The sequence below is a fragment of the Talpa occidentalis genome, unplaced genomic scaffold (assembly GCF_014898055.3).
Source record: "Talpa occidentalis isolate TD23 unplaced genomic scaffold, MPIMG_talOcc4v2.1 talOcc4.5, whole genome shotgun sequence".
NCBI classification, from domain to species: Eukaryota; Metazoa; Chordata; class Mammalia; order Eulipotyphla; family Talpidae; genus Talpa; species Talpa occidentalis.
In genome coordinates, this window is record NW_023604861.1 from 69,690,903 (window position 1) to 69,709,678 (window position 18,776).

The following is an 18,776-nucleotide window of genomic DNA, read 5'->3' on the forward strand; positions in this document are numbered from 1 at the left end:
AATCAACAAAAAACTATGAACCAGAGACACTTTTTCGGGGGTGGGGCGGCGGGAGGGGAAGGATTGGGGTCAGAATGGGGCGTTTGCAATTGTATGGGGGAATATAAAAATAAAATTTATTATTTAAAAAAAAAATTAAAAAAAAAAGACCTGAATCCATAAAATACATAGAAGGAAATATAGACGAAACACTACATGACATGCACATCAAAGACATCTTTACAGACACATCACCCAAAGCAGTGATAGTGAACGCAAGGATCAACAGCTGGGACTACATCAAATTAAAGAGCTTCTGCACAGCAAAAGAGACAATAACCAAAACAAAGAGAAACTCCACCGACTGGGAGAACATTTTTGCACACAACACTAATGATAAAGGACTGATCACAAAAATCTACAAAGAGCTGATGGGACTCAACAAAAACAAAGAAAATAATCCAGTCAAAAAATGGGCAGAAGAGCTAAAAAGAAACTTCTCTGAAGAGGAAATGCAAATGGCCAGCAGGTATATGAAAAAATGTTCAACATCACTTGTAATCAGGGAAATGCAAATCAAAACTACATGAGATACCATCTTACACCAATGAGAATGACACATATTAAAAAAACTAGGAATAACAAATGTTGGCGAGGGTGTGGAGAAAAAGGAACTCTCCTGCACTGTTGGTGGGAGTGCAAACTGGTCCAACCACTATGGAGAGCTGTGTGGAGATGTTGACCTACTAAAGATAGAGCTTCCATATGATCCAGCATTTCCACTCCTAGGTATTTACCCAAAGGACACAGAAACATCAATTCCAAAGAGCACCTGCACCCCTATGTTTATAGCAGCACTATTTACAAAGCTAAGCTTTGGAAACAACCCAAATGCCCAGAAATAGATGACTGGATGAAGAAGATGTGGTACATATATACCATGGAATATTACTCAGCATTCAAAAAAGATAAACACATGCAATTTGCAGCAACATGGATGGCGCTGGAAGGGATCATGCCCAGCGAAACAAGCCAGAAAGAAAAAGAAAAATACCGGATGGTCTCACTCATAGCAGGAACTTAGAAAACTTAAATAAGGGACCATGAAAAAGAATAAGAAAGAAAATATCAAAATCAACAAACAACTGTGAACCAGAGACACTCTATGGAGGTTGGGGTGCGGGGAAAGGAGGGATTGGGGTCAAAATAAGGGGGTTGTAATTGTATGGGGGATATAAAAATAAATTTTTAGTTAAAAAAAAAAAGTCTCCGTGTAGCCCCACCCAGCGGCCACACTCGCGGCCACCCCCTAACTCCTGGCTGAGCGCGGAAGGTTCTCCTTGTCCCGCCTCTGTCCTTCCCAGCCAATCACACACGTCTTTCCGAGACCTCCGTCCAGATGCGCAGTCTCCGGGGGCGAACGCGTCACTTCCGGATGGCTGCTGGGGCGGATGGGCGCGTTGCCATAGCGACCATTTTACGTTAACTTGTTTGCAGCTTTTGTCCCGGCTACTGGGCGACTTCGGGTGCACCACTTACCCCGTTCGTTCTCGGTTCCTGGGGGGCCGAAAGGCCGCAGCAGGTTCCGGGGGTCTGGCCGAGGGTTCCCGCCGCGCCCCGTGTGGGCGCGATGGCTACGGAGGAAGAGGACGAGGTGGAGTGGGTGGTGGAGAGCATCGCGGGGTTTCTGCGGGGCCCGGACTGGTCCATCCCCATCTTGGACTTTGTGGAGCAGAAATGTGAAGGTAAGAACCAGAGCCCGAGCCGACACCCTTTCTCACACACGCAGCCTACGGGGAGATGGTTACCACACGCCAGATCGCATCTTCTGGGTCTGCACCCCAGTCGACCCGGTTTAGAGCTGCTTTAGAGATGTTTTACTGTCACCCGCGGGTCTTTACTTCACAGAACTAAACTGGGACTGACGTTCCCCTCCCCTTGATCCCAAGGGCACGTCGAAAAAACGTTGGACTTTTATCCTGTGTTGGGTGCCTTTCTCCATCCCTGCACGTTTCTGCGCTGTGTAGGGGTACTGTTTGGCTTCTTCCCCAGTGACTTGAGAGGAGAGGCATCAATTTGCTTCTGAGTTCTTCTGATCCCAACAGTTGACTGCAGAGGGGGCGCGTGATTCCTGCGTGATTACTCCTGCAGGCCCACAGTAGGCTATTCTCTTTTTACTGAGCTCTCTGACTCACGGCTATACCAAAAATGGGGGCACCTTCTAGCAAATTAGTATGTCATTCTAACATATTCTCTGTAAGAGAAGGACACCTCCGGATTCTGATCAGTTTGCGCCTCGAGTTCTGCATTCATTTTTTGGCGATAAATTGGAACCATTCACAGAAAGGGAACTAGGAACCATGTGGTGTGGATAATTGCCTAGCCCTTATCAGGATTGCTTAGCTGGGCAAGACTGAGGGTAGTGATATCCATCAATCGTTTGAACGATCTGTTTTATGTCGGAGGGACTAGAATTATTTTGTAGGGTTAAGTGAGATAGAGTTAGGGTCTGTGGGTACAAGTTACTACGAAACAAATTACTCTGAAGGAAGTGATTCCTAACAGAATGTATTCGAGATGAGTTAGCCTGCCTCAGGAAGAGCTCCCCAAGCACTAGCAGTGTTTGAATGGATCAGACAGCAATTAATGAAGGTATTATAGAGGAGAGTTCAATCATCAAATGGTTGATTATCCTGGATGACCTTTTAAGAGTCTTTTTAGCTCTAAGAGTCCATGAATCTGGTAAAGATAAATTTAGTTTGAGCACTGATTCTTTTTACTACATTTTTATTGCCATAACCTAAATTAAAGCAGTATTATTATTTTTACAGATTTTTTTTAAATTTCAAGATAGCTGTTATTTGTGCTCTTTTTAAAGAGCCATTTGAGACTGACGAATCATGTGGAATCCTGACCTCCTTTAGGAGAAAGAAGAAATTATGTCACGTTATGATTACATTTACTCTAGTGAGACAAAATGCTGAAATGGAAAATAATATAAAACATTCTTCTTTTCCTTAAATCCCAAAATGTTAAGTCACTGTGTCTTAGTAAAAATACGCATGATTTTGCAATGCAGTAATCCTCAGCTTTATAAACATGTAATGTAGTAACTTGGTTTGAGAATTAACTAAAAACAGGTTAAATGACTGCTGTATTTTGTGTATGTATACTGTTACATGGAGTAGATGCCGGGAGAAATGGAAGTAATGTGACAGTGAAACTTGAAATAACAGTGTTTATACATTACTGATTTGGGTTGTCAGTGTGCTATTACTCTGTAGCTCAGATATTTTAAAGACTAGTTTTCTACAGTTTTATGATATCAGTCTTTATTCAAAAAGTACTTATTAAGTATCTTTGGACCAGAAGCTGGGGATAAAAAGATGAAGAAAACAAAATCTATGTGTTTGAGAAGTTTATAATTAATGGGGGAGATAGGAAGGTAAGTGGAATTTAAATATAAAGGTGCTGTAACAAAGGTGCATTCATGGGGCCTCCCTGGTGGCACAGGTGGTTTAGTGCAGCTCTATGAAGCTGTCCGCAGTCTCTGCAGTGCCAGTTCCATCCCCGCCAGCTGTAGAGATGCCCACATGGCGCCGCAGACCTCTCCTGTCTCGTTGCTGCTCCCCTCAGCAGTGTATTTCAGTAGATCTGCCTGTTCTGTTCCCAACTCTGTCTGGTGAATCCTCTCACCCTCCCACACATCAGGCCTGTCCCCTGGTTCTTGTATAAATAAATAAATCTTTAAAAACAAACAAAACCAAAGGTGGATTCATGGTATTGATAAGAGTACAAAATTGAATTTTGGAATTGTGGCAGGTGAAACTTGGGATCTAGTCTTGGAGGGTTTTGTTTGCCCTTCTAAGTACTTTCACCTTATTCTCTAAGCAATGGGCAATGATTGAAGTGTTCTGAATAGAAAATTACAGAAATTTATTCTGCATTTCAGAGTAATCATTCAGGGGATATTTTTTTTTACTTCTTTTTTTTATTAATAAATTTTATTTTTATATTCCCCATATAATTGCAACCCCCTTATTTTGACCCCAATCCCTCCCCTCCCGCCCTCTACCCCCCATAGAGTGTCTCTGGTTCATATTTTTTTGTTGATTTTGATTTTCACTTTCTTATAGTTATTCATTTTCCTGGTCCCTTATTTAAGTTTTCTAGGTTCCTGCTATGAGTGAGACCATCGGTATTTTTCTTTTTCTTTCTGGCTTATTTCGCTAAGCATGATCCCTTCTAGCTCCATCCATGTTGCTGCAAATTGCATGTGTTTATCTTTTTTGAATGCTGAGTAATATTCCATGGTATATATGGACCACATCTTCTTGATCCAGTCATCTATTTTTGGACATTTGGGTTGTTTCCAAAGCTTAGCTATTGTAAATAGTGCTGCTATAAATATAGGGGTGTAGGTGCTCTTTGGAATTGATGTTTCTGTGTCCTTTGGGTAAATACCTAGGAGTGGAATTGCTGGATCATATGGAAGCTCTATGTTTAGTAGGTCCAGAAATCTCCACACAGCTCTCCATAGTGGTTGGACCAGGTTGCACTCCCACCAACATTGCAGAAGAGTTCCTTTTTCTCCACACCCTCGCCAACATTTGTTGTTGCTAGTTTTTGTAATATGTGCCATTCTCACTGGTGTGAGATGGTATCTCATGGTAGTTTTGATTTGCATTTCACAGGGGATATTTTAAAAAACGCTTATTCTTTATAATTTATGAATTTGCCTTGTTTCACTAATTGTTGTTTCTTGAGGGACTATAAACATTTGTTTATGGTTTTATTCATTTCAACCATTATTGATTTATTTGTAAGAAAAATCAATTCAGTAAAAAATCCATCAGCAAAGTTCCAGTACAATAAAATAACTTGAGCCTGTTGTAAAGGAATTAATAGTTTAAAAATATTTGCTATTTACTATTTATATTTTAAAAATATTTAAAATAATCCATTAAATGCTTATAAAGAAATGGTTTCCTTATATTATTAATTAAAAGGCAGTAAATTATTGTTGTTATATATGAAGTAGATCTTATCTAGGAAAAAGTTGTTTACAATTAATACTATATTTTTTATTGTATATTTTTTATTGTATTGTATATACTTATTTAAGGAAAAAGAACACCTAAATTCAAAGTTTTAAGAGCTAGATTATAGGATTTGCTAATTATATTTACAAGAAGTAAACTTTATATTTGTGTTAATGAAATGATTTTTTTTGTTATTTAATAATTTTCTTTTAAATTTAGTTTTTGATGATGAAGAAGAAAGCAAATTGACCTATACAGAAATTCATCAGGAATACAAAGAACTAGTGAGTATATATTTTCCTCTAATTTTTAAAGGTAGTTAGAATAACACTAATTTTGGTTCTTATAAATGAAAAAGTAATTTTTTCTTTTAAAATTCTTTAATTTGGGGCTCCCTGGTGGTGCAAGGGGTTAAGACACAACATATGAAGCTATTCGCAGCCACTGCAGCACGAGTTCGATTTATTATGACCACTTTAAAGGATCTAATCTTTAAAATTTATTCTTGGTCTGCTGATACATCTGGAAAAGTATTAACTATTAATTTAGTCATGGCTGTTTTGTGATTTTTAAAAATACCTATGGGTAGAAGAGTTATAACACATTAATAACTGCTTCTAGGACCTCCCTGGTGGCACAGGGGTTCAAATCTCAGCACTATCAAGCTGTTGCCAGCCACTGCAGCATGAGTTCCATCCCCAGCCAAGGATCTAACCCACATGGCACAGAAGACCTCTCTTGTCTCACTTGCTGCTTCCGCTCCCCTCAGCAGTGTATTTCAGAATATACTCCTGTTTGGTTCTCCATTCTGTCTCTGGTGAATCCTGTCACATCCCCCTCTCCCCTGCACCTCTGGCCTACACCCCAGTTCTTGTATGCATACATAAATAAAAAAAAAATCTTTAAAAAATAAATAACTGGGGTCTCCCTGGTGGCGCAAGGGGTTAAGCACCACACTATGAAGCAATCCACAGCCTCTGCAGCACGAGTTCAATCCCCGGCCAGGGAGAAACCCACATGGCGAGGCAGACCTCTCCTGTCTTGCCCTCTGCTCCCCTCAGCAGTGTATTTCAGTCAGTCTGCCTGTTCTGTTCCCCACTCTGTCTCTGGTGGATCCTCTTACCCCCCACATCTCTGGCCTGTACCCCAGTTCTTGTATGCATAAATAAATAAATCTTTAAAAAAAAAAAAATAAATAAATAACTGACTTTTAGAAACGGGAATAAAATTTCACTGATTCTCTGTAAAAATTTCAATTTTATATATTTTTTTTCAGTGAAAAGCAATATCACTGCTATGTAATATAATTTTATGTAGGTTAATGATTACAAACAAGTATTGTAATTATACTTTTCTAAGTTTAATACTAAATATAAAAATTGTCATTTAGAGTTTTCTGTGTAAATTATAAAAGTTAAACTTTCTCTTTTTAGGTTGAAAAGCTGTTAGAAAGTTACCTCAAAGAAATTGGAATTAATGAAGATCAATTTCAAGAAGCATGTACTTCTCCTCTTGCAAAGTCCCGTACTTCACAGGTTTTTTGCTTTTGTGTTATTCTGCTAACATGTAGTTTTAACAAAAATGTCCAGGTTTTCATTTAAATTTGCTATGTTTGATTATCAGCATGTAATATAGTAGACATTGTAAGAGTGAGGAGATAATTTATCACATATGGGTTCCATTTTAGAGCCACCTTGGGGATGGTCATTTGAGGCACTGATGAACTGGTTCAGTTAAAAAGGAACATTGCAAACTCAGAACTGAAATAGATCATATGGTTTAACCAAACTACAGTTTTATTTATATGGCTGTCCGACAATTTCATAATTACTTCTTTTTTTGTTTATTTAAAGATTTATTTATTTTATTTATACAAGCACTGGGTACATTCAGAAGTGCGGGAGGGTACATTCAGAAGCAGAGACAGAGCAGGGAATAGAACAGGCAGAGCAACGAAACACACTGCTCAGGGGAGCAGCAGGCGTGGCAGGAGAGGTCTGCACGCCATGTGGGACCCTTGCAGGTGGCCAGGATCGAACTGGCGCCGCGGAGGCTGCAGGCAACTTCGCAGCCCAGCGCTCAACAGCTGCTCCACCAGGGGAGACCCTAATTACCTCTTTTTTAATACTAGCAGGTATACAGTCCACAGTTCCTGGGTCATCCTTCTCTTGGTGCTACTTTTATTTTCTTATTACTTCTGAAATGCTGGATTGAAGTAGGTATTTTGTTTGTTTTTTTTTTTGTTTGTTTGTTTAGCTTATTTATTTATTTAGTGCAGCATGGTATGATTGGGTTTTCTGCTCTCTGGGCTCTTACAGGACTGAGATCAGGGTTAACTTGGTTTATCTGGAGGACCTGGGGAAGAATTCACTCCCAGAATCATTCACATTTTTGACAGAATCCTATTTCTTCTGGCTCTGTGTCTGGGCTTCAATTTCATTGCTGTCAGCCTCAACCACTGTCTTTTCTTAGAGGCCACCTGCATTCTTTGTCAAATACCCTTCACTCCCATCCGTGTTCTAAGCAGTATCATGTTCATGTTGAGACCATCTCATGTTCAAAAACTGACTTCGCCTTTTGCTACCAGCTGGAGAAATTTCTCTGCTTTTAAGTAACTCAGTTGATTAGATTCCAGGGGAAATATCTGTGGGTCAGTTCCCTTGAATTAGGTGATGAGCTGGTGAACCGTAGTTGATTTCTGGCTGTGCTTAAGGAAGAGGCTTATCAAAACCTCCTTATTCAGCCATGCTGTGAAAGAAGTCACTATGTTTATAATATTTACTGAGGGCTCTTAATAAAACAGTACTGTTTACTTCTATTTAGAAATGACAAATCTAAAGCAAGGATATATTCATCAACTAATGCAATTTTCCCAGTTAAATATTAAAAAGTCAAAATTCCAGCCTACGGTATTCCATCTGAGAGCCCTTGCTCAGAGCTTCCATCTTCTACCAAGTAAAAATAAATTCCTTAGCAAGATGATGGTGAGGATTGTGTGTATGACTCCAAATTCTTTTTTTCAGTTGCCTTCTGCCGTAATTCTCCAGTATAGTGTATACTACAGTTACTGCAGGCTACTTTCTCTTGTTGGCGTCCATGCACCTGACTTTGCTCTAGCTACTTACTTAATGTTCCGCCTACCTACCATCTTCCCAGCCCTCCAGTCTTTCCTCACCCAGAGAAATACTTCTCATCATAAGGCTCCAGCTTTCCTGATCTCTATATTCAGACTAGCACTTAATTTATGTCACTGGGTACTTTTACATTTTTGGTACTCTGCCTTGAATTACAGTTTTTAGAAATTTGTGCTTTACTAGATTTTACGTCCTTTGAGATATTTGTATTCCAAGAACTTAGTCCATAGTAGGTAGTTCTCAGTAATTCTTTTTATTATTATTTTATATATTTTTACATCAATTTTCATTTTTGTACAATGTATACATTTTCATCTCAGTTATAGTCCCTGTGAAATTACCACCACCATTTCACTTGAGTACCATCACCATAGTACCTTGTGCTCTTCCCACCCGTGTTGTTTTTTTTTTAAGTCTATAGTCTAATTTGTCAAAATTTATACAAGGAGTGTGTCAACAATTTCAATCAACATAAAATTCAAATAGATAATAATCCATTAACTCAATTATTTTTTAAATTATTTATTTATTTATTTTAAACTATTTTTTTAAATTTTTTACATCATTGTTCATTTCTATTTTTATTTTTATTTTTTTTAAGATATATTTATTTACGCATGCAGGAGCTGGGGTACAGGCCAGAGATTTGGGGGGGGGTGAGAGGATTCACCAGAGACAAAGCGGGGAACAGAACAGGCAGACTGACTGAAATACACTGCTGCGGGGAGCTGTGGGACAGACAGGAGAAACACACATGGCTGCGCCATGTGTGTTTCTCTCTGGCCGGCCGGGGATTGAACTCATGCTGCAGAGGCTGCGGATTGGCTCATAGTGCTGTGCTTAATCCCTTGCACCACCAGGGAGGCCCTTTGTTCATTTTTAAACAATAATTGCTTCCCCCCACCCCCTCAGGTGTAGTCCCCATAGAGTTTCCTCCACCAAATGCACCCATGTACCATCATCTCAGTACCCTGTGCTCCTCCCTCCCTCTAATCCTTCTCCCTCCTCCTCCCTTGCAGTATGTCTGTTTTTGCTTTGTTGTGTTTTGTACTGTTGTTATTTTTTTACACTGATGTCTTATTTGGTTCCCTATATTTCTGCTTAAGTGAGACCATCCTATGTTTTTCTTTTTCCTTCTGGCTTATTTCACTGAGTATAATTCCTTCTAGCTCCATCCACGTTGCTGTGAATGGCATGAGTTTATCTTTTATGATTGCTGAATAATATTCCATTGTGTATATATACCACATCTTGATCCAGTCATCTGTTTTTGGGCATTTGGGTTGTTTCCAGGTTTTACCTATTGTAAATAGTGCTGCAATAAACACAGGGGTACAGGTGTTCTTTTGGATCAATGTTTTTGTGTCCTTTGGGTAGATCCCTAGTAGTGGAATTGCTGGGTCATATGGTAGCTCCATTTTCAGTAGACCGAGAAACCTCCAGACAGCTTTCCATAGTGGTTGGACCAGTTTGCACTCCCACCAGCAATGTAGGAGAGTTCCTTTTTCACCGCACCCTCGCCAGCATTTGTTGTTGCTAGTTTTTTTTGATATGTGCCATTTTTACTGGGGTTAGGTAGTATCTCAATGTGGTTTTGATTTGCATTTCTGTGATTATAAGGGATGTCGAACATTTTTTCATATGCCTATTGGCCATTTGAATTTCCTCTTTGGAGAAATGTCTTTCAAGTTCTTCTGTCCATTTTTTTTTTTAATTTTTTTTTAAAAAGATTGATTTATTTATACAAGAACTGAGGTACAGCCCAGAGGTGTGGGAGGTTGAGAGAATTCACCAGAGACAGAGCAGTGGGGGAGCAGAACAGGTTCTACCCATTTCTTGACGGGATTATTTATTTTGTTTTTGTTGAGTCGAGTGAGTTCTTTGTATATCTTTGTGATCAGTCCCTTATCAGTTGACTGGAGTGCAAAGATTTTTTTCCTAGTCAGTGGGGTGTCTCTCTGTTTTGGTTAATGTCTCTTTTGCTGTATAGAAGCTTTTCAGTTTGATGTAATCCCACGTGTTTATGTTTTCCTTGACTTTCTTTGCTTTGGGTGATGAGTCTTCAAAGATGTTATTGCGATGTATGTCTTATAGTGTTTTACCTATATTTTCTTCTATATATTTTATGGTTTCAGGTCTTATGTCCAGTTCTTTTATCCATTTTGAGTTGATTTTTTTGCATGGTGAGAGGTATTGGTCTAGTTTCATTTTTTTTGCATGTCCAGTTTTCCCAGCACCATTTATTGAACAAACTGTCCGTGTCTCATTGCATATTCTTTGCTACTTTGTTAAACCCATGCTGTGGAGGCTGCAGAGGCTTCACAGAGCTGTGCTCAACCCACCGCGCCACTGGGGAGGCCCCATATGAATTTCATCAGTATTTGTTCTATTTCTTTGAAGAATGTCATTGAGATTTTTATTGTAATAGCATTGAATTGCTTTTGGTAGAATGGCCATTTTATTTTTATTTATTTATTTATTTATTTATTTATTTATTAATAATTTTTTTTTAGATTTATTTATTTATTTATACAAGCACTGGGTACAATCAGAAGTGCGGGAGGGTGAGAGAATTCACCAGAGCCAGAGCAGGGAGCAGAGCAGGCAGAAGGACCGAAGTACACTGCTGAGGGGAGCAGCGGGCAGCAGGAGAGGTCTGCGCACCATGTGGGACCCTCCTCCGGTGGCTAGGGAGCAGCCGGGGATCGAACCGGCGCTGCAGGGGCTGCGGGCAGCTTTGCAACCCAGCTCTCAACCGCTGCACCACCAGGGAGGCCCTAGAATGGCCATTTTAATTGCTTTTAGTAGGATGGCCATTTTAATAATGTTAATATTTCCAATCCATGAGCAGGGGATGTCTTTCCATTTCTTTGTGTCTTCTATTTCTTTTAACTGTTTTACAGTTTTCTTTGTATAGGCCTTTCTCTTTTGTTATGTTTATTCCCAAGTATTTGATTTTTTTTGGTTTCAATCATATACATATAATCAAATACTTGATTTTTTTTGGTTTCAATTATAAAAGGGATGGTTTTCTTGAATTCTTCTTCTTCAGATTGATTGTGTATAGGAAGGCTACTGACTTGTGTGTGTTGATTTTGTATCCTGCTACTTTATTAAACTGGTTGATTGTTTCGAGTAGTTTTTCTGTGGGGTTTTTAGGGTTCTCTATGTATATTATCATATCATCTGCAAATAGTGATAGTTTTACTTCTTCTTTCCCTATTTGGATTCCTTGTATGTCTTTCTTTTGTCTTATTGCCCTGGCTAGGACCTCCAGTGTTATATTGAAGAGCAGTGGTGAGAGAGGACATCCTTGTCTTGTTCCTGATCTTAAAGGAAAGGCCTTCAGCTTTTCGCCTTTGAGAATAATGTTGGCAGTGGGTTTGTCATGTATGGTTTTTATCATGTTAAGGTATGTTCTTTCGATCCGGAGAATTTCAAGGGCCTTCATCATAAATGGATGTTGGACTTTGTCAAATGCTTTCTCAGCATCTATTGATAAGATAATATGGTTTTTATTTTTCTTTTCGTTGATGTGTTGGGTTACACTGATTTTCGTGTGCTGAACCATCTTTGTGCCCCTCGGATGAATCCCACTTGATGTGGTGTATTATCTCTTTGATGCTTTGTTGGATTCTGTTGGCAAGGATTTTGTTGAGGATTTTTGCATCAGTGTTCATTAGGGAGATTGGCCTGTAATTTTTTTTTCTTTTTTTTAAAGATTTATTTATTGTTATACAAGAGCTGGGGTACAGGTCAGAGGCGCAGGAGGGTGAGAGAATTCACCAGAGCCAAAGTGGGAAGCAGAGCAGGCAGATGGACCAAAGGCACTGCTGAGGGGAGCAGCGGGCGCGACAGGAGAGGTCTGCTGTGCCATGTGGGAATCTCCCTGGCCAGCTGGGAATCGAACCCGTGCTGCAGAGGCTGCAGACAGCTTCATAGGTTGGCGCTCAACTCGCTGCGCCACCAGGGAGGCCCCTGTAATTTTCTTTTTTTGTGCTGTCTTTGTTTGGTTTTGGTATTAGTGTAATGTTGGCTTCGTAGAATGTATTTGGTGGTATTCCTTCTTTTTCAATTTTTTGAAAGAGTTTGTGTAGGATAGGCACTAATTAATTCACTGCTGAACATTTGGTAGAATTCATTTGTGAAGCCATCTAGACCTGGGCTTTGGTTTTTGGGGAGTGCTGTGATTTCTGCCTCAATTTGGCTGCTTGTAATATGTCTGTTTAGGTGTTCTATTCTTTGTCCAGCTTTGGATGGTTATATCATTCTAGGAATTTGTCCATCTCTTCTAGATTGTTGAATTTGTTTACATATAAGTGTTCATAGTAATCTCTGATTATTCTTTTGATTTCTACAGAGTCTGTTGTGATTTCTCCTCTTTCATTTATAATCCTATTTATATGTTTTCTCTTGTTTTTTCTTTGTGAGCCTGGCTAGAGGTTTATCTATTTTGTTTATTTTTTCAAAGAACCAACTTCTGGTTTCTTTGATCTTTTGGATTGTTTTTTAAAATTTCCATTTCATTTATTTCTGCTTTGATTTTTATTATTTCATTTCTTCTACTGGCTTTAGGGTTTTCTTTTTTTTTTTTTTTTTTTTTTAAAGATTTATTTATTTATTTATACAAGCACTGGGTACAGTCAGAGGCACGGGAGGGTGAGAGAATTCACCAGAGCCAGAGCGGAGAGTAGAACAGGCAGACTGACGAAGTACACTGCTGAGGGGAGCAGTGGGTGGTAGGAGAGGTCTGCGCACCATGTGGGACCCTCACCTGCTGCCAGGGAATGAAACGGTGCTGCAGAGGCTGCGGGCAGCTTCTCAACCCAGCGCTCAACCAATGTGCCACCGGGGAGGCCCTGGCTTTAGGGGTTTTTTTCTAGCTCTTTGAGATGTGACATGAGGTTGTTTATTTGAATTCCTTCTTGTTTCTTGATGTGAGCCTGTATTGCTATATATTTTCCTCTTATTACTGCTTTTGCTGCATCCCATACATTCTGGAAAGTGTCATTCAACTCAAAGTATTTTTTAATTTCTTCTTTGATCTCCTCATTAGTCCAGTGGTCTTCAAGTAGTGTGGATTTCAGTCTCCATGAAGTGGGAGGGTTCCTTGTTTTCTTTTCATGATTTATTTCTCATTTGATGCCTTTATAATCAGATAAAGGCATCAAGGCATAGTTGGAACGATTTTGATCTTCATGTATCTGTTGATGTTTGTCTTGTGGCCCAGTATGTGATCTGTTCTGGAGAATGATCCACGTATGTTTGAGAACAATATGTACTTGGCTTTTTTTGGGTGCAGTGTCCTATAGATGTCTGTTAAGTCCATGAGTTCTATGTCTTTATTTAGGGCTCTAGTGTCTTTGTTTATTTGTTGTCTTGTTGATCTGTCCATTGGTGAAAGTGGAGTGTTAAAGTCTCTCACTATATATGTATTTTCTTTAATGTCCATTTTCAGAGCTGATAATAATTGTCTAATATATTTTGGTGCTCCTTCATTTGGTGAGTATATGTTGATGAGTGTTATATCTTCCTGATGTATTTACCCTTGATCATAATATAGTGTCCATCTATGTCTCTTTACCTTTTTTAATTTGAAGTCTATTTCATCTGATACAAGTGTGGCTGTTCCTCCTTTTTTGGTCCATTTGCTTGTAGGATTGTTTTCCCACCTTTTACTTTCAGTCTGTATTTATGTTTTGTGGTTAAATGTGTTTCCTGGAGACAGCACAAGGTTGGATTTTGTTTTTAAATCCAGCCTGCTACTCTGTGTCTTTTTATTGATGAGTTTAATCCATTTACATTTAGAGTTAATATTGATATGTTGGCATCTGTGTTTGCCATTTTGTTTGTCTTTTTTGTGATTTTATTCCTTGCTTTATTCTGTTCTTGTTCATTCCTGTATTGGTTTTGGCTTTAGGACTTCTTGTAGAAATTTTTGGAATGGGGGTTTAGTTGTAATAAATTTCTGGAGTTTCTGTTTGTCTGAGAAGGTCCATATTTTTTCTTCATACATGGAGGAGAGCTTTGCAGGGTAAAGTATTCTTGGTTGGCATTTGCTGTGTTGAAGTTCGTTGAATATGTTACTCCGTTCTCTTCTTGCCCATAGTATTTCTTTGTTGAAGTCTGAAGTTAACCTGATTGGTTTTCCCTTATAAGTTATCTGTTTCGTCCTCTTTGCCAGTTTCATTATATTTTCCTTGTCTTGGACTCTTGAAAGCTTTACTATTGTGTGTCTTGCTGCAGTGGGTGAGGTAATTGGGTATTCTCGCTTCTTATATGTCTATATTCGTCTCCTTTTTCATGCTTGGGAAGTTTTCTTTAATTATCTCTTTGAATAATTTCTCAGTTATTTTGTCTCTCACACCTTCTGGGATGCCTATAACTCTTACATTTCCTCTTTTCATGGAGTCTGATAATTGTCAAAGAATTTCCTCATACTTCTTCCTTTGCACTTTGCTCTCCTTTTTTCTTTTGGCTTTTTTTATTTCTATATCTTCGAGAGTACTGATCCATTTTCCATTTCATCGATTCCGTTTTCATTGCTTTTCCCAGAGTTCTTTGTCTCCTCTAGTAATCTTTTAATCTCCTGCGTTTCTTTTCTTTCCTTTCTTAAGGTCTGAATTTCATTCTATAGTTCAGTGATTATGTGTCTCAAATCTTTTTTTTTCTTTTTGTATTCTTTCTGCTTTTTAATCATGATGATCATTAATTCTCTATTTGACAGGCTGGTAAGTTCTTCCATGTCATTGTTGAGCTCTGGTAACTGTTTTTCTTTTTTTGGTATGTCCTCCTCCTGCAGGCTTGCTTGGTTATTTATATTTTTCCTTTTCCCTGCTGTTTGCTTTCTAATTAATTCTGTGTGTTGGGACGTTGTGTCGCTGGTGTTGATGGGTATCTCTTTGGGGTGCTCCTTCAGGGTTGTCAGAAACTGTTTACCAGATTGAGTCAAGCACTGTATGCCAAAACTCCACCAGGGTGTTGGTGTTGTGTTGCTGGGCACTGTCCCTTACAGTTCCCTCCCTCTGTGTTTACTCAGTTCCTGCAGGGATTCAGCAAGTTGGTGATTTTATTCTGGTCACTAGGTGGTGCCAGAGACCCATACGTGCTGCCTGTGCTTTTTCCAGTGGTTCTCAGAGAAACTGAGGGGAGGGGGGGCACTTCAACACAGAGGCTCTTGTTCAAGCTGGGTGATGTGTCTGCCCCATGTTTACCTGGTGCTGTGCCCGCAGCTGTGTGGGAACTGCGCCCTGAATTCTGCACTCTAGGTTTCAGTTCCAGGGCTGTCAGATCCAAAACGCTGGCAGGCGACTCTGTGCAGTGCCCACTGTTTTGGCACGTCTCACACCCCGGATCCTGCGCCTGGCTCTCAGCAACAGGGTGGGGTCTTGCTCCAAGCCTTGTTTCCCTTCTTACCCCTGTTTGCGTGGCCCACCCTCTCTCTGAGCCTGAGGGTGTTTTTGGGATCCCAGGTTTCCAACTATCAGGAAGTTGGTGATTTTTGTTTTGGTCACTAGGTGACGCCAGAGATCTTTTCTAGTATCCTTCCAGAACTGTGGGTTTTTTTCCCTGTGGGTCTCTGGGGAACAGAATGGGGGTGGCGTGGAGCGCCTCAATGGCGTGGAAGTGCTGTGTCTGCCCAGTACCCCGCTGTTGTGGGGATCACTCACCCTGAATTTTGTGCCGTGGTTCTCAGTTCCAAAGCCCTCAGATCCGAGACTCAGGCGGTAGCCCAGTTCAGTGCCTGCCCATGCCCCTTTTGCACCCTACTCCCATGCCCGGGCACCTGGTTTTTGATTTCTCAGTGAGGGTCATTCACCTCAGCGCATCTTCCAATGAACCTAGGTCATGGTCATGGGGACCTGGGCAGCCCTGATCTGCGTATGCTTTTGGAGCACTTGGGAGCGCTTTTCCACACAAGCTTACCAGCTGGCCTTGAGCTATTTGTAGGTTTCTCCTGGAGTGCTTATCTCCCCATCTCTGTTTTGGTCCTACTTTTTTCTCCCCCACTGCAGAAAGTTTCTGATTTACAGCTGCTTGTTGATTTTGATCTTTACTTTATTTTAATTACTTTTTTTCCCCTGATCTCTTGTTTGGATCCTCTACATTCCTCTTGTAAGTGAAATGTGAAACCATCCGTTATTTTTCTTTTTCTTTCTGGCTATTTCACTGAGCATGATCCCTTCCAGTTCCATCCATGTTGCTGCAAATGGCATGAGTTTATCTTTTTTTATTTCTGAGTAATAGTCTATTGTGTATATATACCACATCTCCTTGATCCAGTCATCTGGATTAATGTGTTTGTGTCCTTTGGGTAGATACCTAGGAGTGGAATTGCTGGATCATATGGAAGCTCCATTTTTAGCAGATTGAGGAACCTCCACACAGCTTTCCATAGTGGTTGGACCAGTTTGCACTCCCACTAGCAGTGTAGGAGTGTTCCTTTTTCTCTGCATCCTTGCTCACATTTGTTGTTGCTAGTTTTTTTTAACATGTGCCATTCTCACTGGTGTAAGATGGTAGCTCATTGTGGCATTAATTTGCATTTCCTTGATTACAACTGATGTTGAACATTTTTTCATATGCCTGTTGGTCATTTGCATTTCCTTTTGGAGAGGTTTCTTTTTAGCTCTTCTGCCCATATTTTGACTGGGTTATTTACTTTGTTTTTGTTGAGTCTTGTGAGTTCTTTGTAGATCTTTGTGATCAGTCCCTTATCAGTGTTGTCTGCAAAAATTTTCTCCCAATCAGTGGGGTGTCTCTTTGTTTTGGTTAATGTCTCTTTTGCTGTACAGAAGCTCCTTAATTTGATGTAGTCCCAGCTGTTTATCCTTTCCTTCACTATCACTGCTTTCGGTGATATGTCTTTAAAAGATGTTACTGAGGTGTATGTCATGCAGTGTTTTGCCTATATTTTCTTCTATATATTTTATGGTTTCAGGTCTTATGTATAATTCCTTAATCCATTTTGAGTTGGCATGGTGTGAGGTAGTAGTCAAGCTTCATTCTTTTGCATGTAGCAACCCAGTTTTCCCAGCACCATTTATTGAGCAAACTTTCTTTGTTCCAGTGTATATTCTTTGCTCCTTTGTTAAAGGTTATTTGACCGTAAATCTGTGAGTTTATTTCTGGGTTTTCTATTTGGTTCCATTGGCTTGTGTGTCTGTTCTTGTTCCAGTATCATGCAGTTTTGGTTATTATGGTTTTGTGGTATAGTTTGAAGTCTGGGAGCAATAATTCTTCGTTAAATTATCTTGTTATTGTGGCTTAGAAGTTACTTTGATTATCATTTAACACAGCACTTCTTCCTACTGTTCTTTTTTTTGTGTAACTTCTCACCTAGTGATCATTTCTAATCTAGAAATCGACAAATCTTTATTCTCCCCCCAAAAATTAAGTTACTAGTATGCCTACATCAATGTGAATAAACTTCTGATTTTATTAGTTGATAAGTCTATAAAAGCAAAAGTTCTTTCCACAGTTCACTGATAACTTTTATTCTAAATGTACCATTTTGTTATTCTATGGGTATTTAATAGGCATTCTGTTCTTTTCCCTTTTGGTTAAATAAATATGTTGTAATTATCAACTAGTGTTTAAATTTCTTTTATGACATAGGAGTTTGTTTTCATTTTTCTTATTTTTTGCTTTGGTTAGTATTTGTTAACCTCTTAAGCTACCATGAATGAATCTGAATTACATTGTGAATAAACATGTTCACAATAATAGTGGACATAATCATCTTTTATTTTTATTATTAGGATAACTAAACTTATTGTGATTGATCTTCAAAATTTAAAAATATTTTATACGCATCTGTTTCATTTTTTCATAAAATACCTTTTGACTTATTTGGAGTTTGTTAGGTAGTACAGCCTTATTGCATAGAAGGAGGCAAACTTTTTGAGATATGCAGGCTTGAATTTGAATTCTAGATCTTTCATTTATTGGCAGTAAGACTACAGACAAAAGTTATCTTACAGTTTTGCTTTCTTATCCATTCTCATGCATTTGTAAAATAGGGATAGTGTCATCTTGGAAAGATTTTTTTGAGTGTGAAATTTTAGAGGTGGTTTTAATAAAGTATTTAGTATACTACCTGACATATATAAGGTTGTCTTTAAATGGAAGCATCTCTTACTTATTGATAGCTATTTTGTTGGTTGATGTCTGCTAATCAGGCCAGAGTCATAGGTTCAATTCCCATATGGGCTAGTTAACTTTATTGTTTTCTGGAGCAAATTCTTAGCACCAGATGCTGAAGAGCAACATAATTGAATTGGCACAAGTCATCACAAGTCATAATTGAAATGGCACAAGTCATTACCGGAAAAACAGTTCAAAGAACATTATTTACTGCTTTACAGCAATAGCTGATCTTTTACATATAAACATCAGAATGTCATTCTATTATATCAGTAAGGGGTATCTAAGAATGAACTGAAGGAACCATCTGTTTGTCCTGGGTATTTTATGAGGCAATTTTTATTTTGTTTTGATTCACTTGGTTTTTGATATTTTAAGCCAGCAGCCAGCTCCTATTGAAGAAGGTAACTTGCAAAATTTTTTTTATCTGTTTTGATCATCAGCAGACCTATATCATTAATCAGGGCATATGTTT

At 39.0% G+C, this 18,776-nt stretch overlaps 1 protein-coding gene across 1 annotated transcript in view; it reads left to right on the forward strand.

Moving 5' to 3' along the window:
- The first annotated feature begins 1,432 nt into the window (after positions 1-1,432).
- The window catches only part of CFAP36 (cilia and flagella associated protein 36), a 42,209-nt gene continuing 24,865 nt past the window's right edge, over positions 1,433-18,776 (forward strand). The window contains exons 1-3 of the mRNA XM_037527426.2: positions 1,433-1,724; positions 5,241-5,305; positions 6,455-6,556. Of these exons, the coding sequence (XP_037383323.1) occupies positions 1,610-1,724; positions 5,241-5,305; positions 6,455-6,556 (282 nt within the window). The 5' untranslated portion in view covers positions 1,433-1,609. The remainder of the gene's footprint in view (positions 1,725-5,240; positions 5,306-6,454; positions 6,557-18,776) is intronic.